General features: G+C 40.7%; 1 protein-coding gene across 1 annotated transcript; it reads right to left on the reverse strand.

Moving 5' to 3' along the window:
* Positions 1-1,519: 1,519 nt before the first annotated feature.
* LOC148033496 (uncharacterized) lies at positions 1,520-4,414 on the reverse strand. Its single transcript, XM_087681437.1, has 7 exons — positions 4,262-4,414; positions 3,579-3,703; positions 2,960-2,999; positions 2,743-2,838; positions 2,405-2,592; positions 2,194-2,289; positions 1,520-2,076 (listed from the first exon to the last, which is right to left on the reverse strand). The coding sequence occupies exons 2-7, from the start codon at positions 3,683-3,685 to the stop codon at positions 1,809-1,811; spliced, it is 795 nt and encodes a 264-aa protein (XP_087537563.1). The 5' UTR covers positions 3,686-3,703; positions 4,262-4,414; the 3' UTR covers positions 1,520-1,808.
* Between the last annotated feature and the right edge of the window lie 1,493 nt (positions 4,415-5,907).

The following is a 5,907-nucleotide window of genomic DNA, read 5'->3' on the forward strand; positions in this document are numbered from 1 at the left end:
CATCTTCCAGCTCAAGATGACATGGAGTCAAGATTAAGAAGACATCATCAGTATGTAGGTTATCTGATTCTTTATAACCATCTTAGCCTCACATTCCATATATTTTTATCACCTTAGCCTTACAATCCATTTCCTTCCATGTTCCTATCTCTTGACATCCAAAACTCTTGGGAGTAGCAATGAGCCCCTTCAAGCATGCTTACACTACAAACAACAAACCTCCAGAGTTCTGAGCTGCCATTGTTTACCATCAGTTGTCAATGTTTACCATCAGTTGAAAGACTTTGTATCATTCTGTCTAATGTCCCATCAACTTGATCATCATAGCCTCTAATCCTGTTTGTAAATCATATAGCAGTATTGTCTCTCATTTATTTCCCTTTGAAACTTATGGGCAGTAGACAAACGTCCTTGTCCACTTCATCCCAGTATTGAAACTTACAATTTTAAGATGAGTGGAAACTTTGCTATGTCATCTATACAAACTCAGAATTCTACCAATTGAGATCAGCAATAACTTGATAATCAGTTGATCAAGACACAGAAGTTGAACAATCTTGGTAGAAATTTATGCAAAGAATTTATGCAAAGATCCCTCGAACATACTCCACACAACCTTCACTCTCCATCTTTCAAGCATCCATGCCAAAAAGCTTGAAATAATGAAACCTCCAGTAAATTTGCAAAGGTAATCCAAATAACTGAGACTCAAAACCAGACACACAAACCACAACCACTCGTCAAGCATGAAGTGCTCAACTTCATCAGAGCATTTTAAATTCCCATAAGTTGAAAGAACAAGCATTCCTTCAATGGACTATTGGACCAGGCAGGGTCTACCATCAGTAGTCATTGTTTACCAATCACTCCTCACGGCTTATGCGAAGACTTCCATCACATATGTCAGAAGACTTTGTATTTTTCTGCCCAAAATCCCATCAACTTGATCATCATTGCCCCTAATCCTGTTCGCAAATCATAACAGTAGTGGCTCTCATTTATTTCCCTTTGAAACTTATGGGCAGTAGACTAACATCCCTGTCCACTTCATCCTAGTATTGAAACTCACAATTTTAAGATGAGTGGAAACTTGTTATGTCATCTATAAAAACTCAGAATTCAACCAATTAAGATCAGCAAAAACTTGCTAATCAGTCGATCCAGACACAGAAGTTGAACAATCTTGGTAGAAATTTATGCAAAGATCCCCCAATCATGCTTCCCACAAATTTCACTCTCAATCTTTCACGCATCCATGCCAAATAGCTTGAAATAGTGAAACCTCCAGTAAATTTGCAAAGACAATCCAAATAACTGAGACTCAAAAAAACCAGACATAGAAACCACAACCACTCATCAATCATTAAGTGCTTAACCTCAGAGTAATTCAAATTCCCATAGCATCAGAGCAAAGTGACCTTCCGAGTGCTATGCAAGTAGCTTATCAACAGTCACTGCAATGAAAGATTCCGAAAAATAAAACTAAGATACCAAATAAAACTAAACCTGACACCAAATCTTGTGGCATTGGATTTGTGTATTGAAACCCTTTACCTTTTCAAGTGTTTGAGATTTGTGCTACAAATACAAAGCATACAGCATCCTACAAAACCACCCATGCGCCTATCGGCCAGATGGAGCCTCAGAATACTTTGGATGTAGTTAGAATTTTTTGTTGCAGATCTTGCCAACTAGGCAGAACGAGAACCACATTACCAGTGACCAGGAGCATGAAACAGTACAGCAGGCCGAAAAAAACGCATACAGCAGTTAAACACCTGCCTTGTTCCATTCTTTGCTAAGTCCCATCACTGACTTGGACTTCGCTCATCTCTAACTGGAGAGGTTACCTGATGATTCTCTTCATCATCACGTGGAGGGCTTCGACTGACACTGCGGCTAGCATCCTGCCGGGGACTGCCAACAGAGTTCTGTCCATTACGTGCAGGGCTCGGAGTTTGGCTTCTTACTTCTTTCTCAGGAGGAGACCGTGATCGACTCTGACTCCGACTCCGACTCATGCTTTGAGGCCGACGATCCGCTACTGTAGTGGCAGCTTCTCTTCTGGGCGATCGACTGTGGGACATTGAAAACCATGGAGATATTTAGCTGCCTGTCTCAGCAGTGATTGGAAATCAGTACTGTCCAAGAAGACATCTTTCACATCTTGGAAATCAGTGTAGGACATTGCACCTGTAGCTGCGGCCTCGGCTGGAGCTTCGGCTCCGAGTTCTTCTCCGTGCGGCTGATGGAGATCTCGAGTGCGACCTCGATCGACTTCTATGGTGCCTACAAAAAAGTATGGTTCATGAGACCAGCAACAAAATGTAGAGGTACCCACAGGATGTTACGGCACAGGTGGGAGGGGTGGTTTTGGTTGTTTTCAGATAATCCATATTCAGACCTTGGGCTACTTCGACAGTTTCTCTCTATATGGCCTCGTTCTCCACAGCGATAGCATTTATTCTTCCAGTCTCCAGCTTTACAATCTCGTGCCCAGTGTCCATCATTCCCACAGTTGTAGCATCGGCCTGTTCCTGGAGGTGGACCTCTGCCCAAATATTCTCGGGAACCACTTGCACCCCTTGGCCCCTATAAAACCACACAAAATAAGACTGCAGGCCTGCACCTACTAACATAAATGTGGAAAAAAACACTACAAATGTCGCCAGAAACTATTGCAGACAAATGCAAAACTGTCAAAGACTTTTAAAAGGGCAAATGAGTGAAGCAGCCCGGTACCCGTCTAGCAAACTCCACCACAATTCGACTGCCATCAATTGTTCGCCCGTTCAAATAGTGGCGGGCATCATCTGCATCTCTAGCACTACTAAAGTCCTGCAGAACACAGCTTTCGGACAGCCTCAAATCACCTTATAAATGAGAGGCTTTGCACTATATAATAGCACCAAAAGTTATAGAGTAGAAAAGACATTGTAAATAAGGGAAATATACTTACAACAAAGGCAAAATCGTGCTTCAAATCCACATCTCGAACTCTGCGTCAAGGTGGAGAAAAACACCAGTGCACCATGTCAAGAAGGTCACCAGATATCGCGCATCAGATGAAGCAAACACCATTTTCCATTCCACCCTCGCCAATCCACCAACGTACGAATCGACATACAAAAGAAGCATTGACTAGAAGGTCCCCCTTAACCCGTGGAAGTGAGGCCTCCATCATGGCCACCCTCTCATAGTTACCTCCAGGCTGGGCAAAAACCCACCAAACCTTCAACAACATCGCTAAAGTTAACACGGGACCTATTCAAAAACATACTGCATCCTTTTGTTGATACGCTTACAGTTCTGCACTCCCATCCCTCTTGGCAAGGTCTGACCTGGAAATGGATGAAGGACACTGACAGACTTCTAGCATCTCAGAGATGCAACTACGTGCAGAACACTACTTAAGAGCAAAGACCCCTTAGGAGGATAAACTAAGGTCCCTCAGAAATTTAAGATAAAACTATATGCTGACCAGAAGATGCCCCCATGGGGACCATGGGGAAGCTTTAACACTCAGAACAGAAGAACAAACAATTCAAATCATTGCAGAACATAGCTGACAATCATACCTGCCATATTTCCCAAACATATCTTCTAAATCTCTGCTGCGAGTCCGTGAGGAAAGATGCCCAACATACAGTCGAGTAGGACCAGATCGTTCATCATATCGTGGCATTTTTATTTTATCTGGAGACTGATGGCCCACATAAACAGATCAGTAATATTGAAGAGGACCAGCAATCAATGTCAGGACTCCAAAAACTAGCACTTGAAGTAACAAAACACCCTACATCTATCTACATACATGAGTGGTTTCAGCTATATAACAGAACTCGCCTGCACACAGAATACTACTAGAACAGGAAATGTAACAGCAAAATCACATAATCAAGAAAATACCGCAGATAATACCACATAATATAACACTGAAAAGCAGCACAGCACTTGCAATCCTATGGAAAGAAAAGAAAACCAAACACTGCGCGTAAGGAAAACCTAACGAAGGCTAAAAGATCTATGATCACGCAATGATCTGACTACGAGTAACGACTCTATACACAAACACAATGTAAGATACTTGACTATGAAGGGCGTGTGTCGATCAGGAAAAAACGCAAGCTGAAAGCACCTACTCCGATCAGACGTCCACGAAGGAGACAGGACCGAAATTAAGGTCTGTTAGGAGATTCAAATCTGCCCCACTGGTGCACGAAGAAACACACGGAGAGAAATACACAGGGCCTGTATGTACCTCGAGAGATCGCGATGAGCTTCCTTTCGTCGAAGCGTGAACCGGCCTCCCCTGCTAGGGTTTGACAGTCAAGACGTCTATTCCCGTTTTATATCATACAGATAAACGTTTAAGTTTTGCTCTCCTTTTTGGTTTGGTTATAAAGTCGGTCAAAAGCTTTCCTTTTTGTCTCCCCCCCCCCTCCTTTTTAGCCTTTTAGGAAACGTTAAAATCTCCTATACTATCTCTTATTTTACGATTTACAAGCCATCTTTATTATCTCTTAGCCAAAAATCAAACTTGGCATATCAGCTACCAAGCCCGCATGATACCCTTCAAGTCAATTGGATAACATTAGAAAAAACTCTTTAAAAACGGCTCAATATATATTGATATTGATAAAATTTAAGTCGAACTGTATGGCAAATCTCCTCACCTTCTACAAGTCACTCTCCCCTCTCCACTCGTCTACTCCCAAGTATTAATCCTCGTAACTTCCAAACTAGCTATACCAGCTTCCTCTTTGTTCCTTATCATTATTCTTGACCAAATTATCACCTTTACTCTTGATATGTCTCCTACTCTCTATCCTCAATTCACCCAATAATAGATCAAAACCCTCCAATATGTCACTTCCCCTCTTTATCTCACTACTAAGCTCACTCCTCACAAGCCAAGACTTCTTCTTGCTCAATCAAACTCTATACTTCCTTTGAGCTTATCCTTCTACCTCAACAAACCTTGACTTGAGGTTGTATGAGCCCTAAAAGAACCGATAAAGCAAGACAAGGGATGTGCTAGGAGGATTGGCGTACGCAAAATGGCCCCAAAACAAATAAAGATTGGAGCTGCAAGAGAAATAGCATACACAAGTGATATTCCCATCATGTTAACTCAAATCCAAGTGTCCTCCTTATTTTTTGAAATATATACAACAATAATAAAAACATTGGTTAGGATATGATAATGAACTAGGGCATAACTACTCAAGTCCCAGGATCCTTGTGGACATCCTGAGAATCCAGTAGATGGACGAAAAATATAGGTGCTTAGAAGGACCAATAGGAGTAACCCCTCCCATGATTATGTCTAGTCTATGCTTAGATCTTTCTAAACAATTGGATGTTTATATTGTAATAATGAAATGATTGATTAAGAATATTCCATCGAAGTTAACTAGGGACATTGGTTAGGTACTATCCTAATTATCTCATAAGATTAACTAGGAGGAAGAGATTGATCTCTCAAGCTACCAAGGGTTAGCAAAATATCAACCCTTTGCAAGAAAATTGTGTAGTAAAGTATCTCAATGAGAAATAAATCTTGATGAAATTCAAATAAATTTATAATTTAGTTATACTTGGATTTCAAAGAAGGAAGCCCGTCAATGCTTGAAATAGAATCATCATCACATTCTTATTACTTAAGTTGGAGATAAAATAGACTAATAAAATGTATCTCATTGGCAAATTCCAAGACCCAATATTAAAACCATGACTTAAGACAAGTAGAGCATGTGCTTATAGGTTCAGGACTTAGAGAAACACTTGCAAAAATGTACTTATCATATTACTTGTCTCATTGAAAGGAATGTTTGTATTTTTTGTGGGTTCTAAGAAATAATTTATCCAATACAAGCTAAATATTAGATATTCACACTAGATCTC

The sequence above is a fragment of the Lygodium microphyllum genome, chromosome 7 (genome assembly GCF_053477565.2).
Source record: "Lygodium microphyllum isolate KBCC chromosome 7, Lygodium_microphyllum_v1.1.10, whole genome shotgun sequence".
NCBI classification, from domain to species: domain Eukaryota; kingdom Viridiplantae; phylum Streptophyta; class Polypodiopsida; order Schizaeales; family Lygodiaceae; genus Lygodium; species Lygodium microphyllum.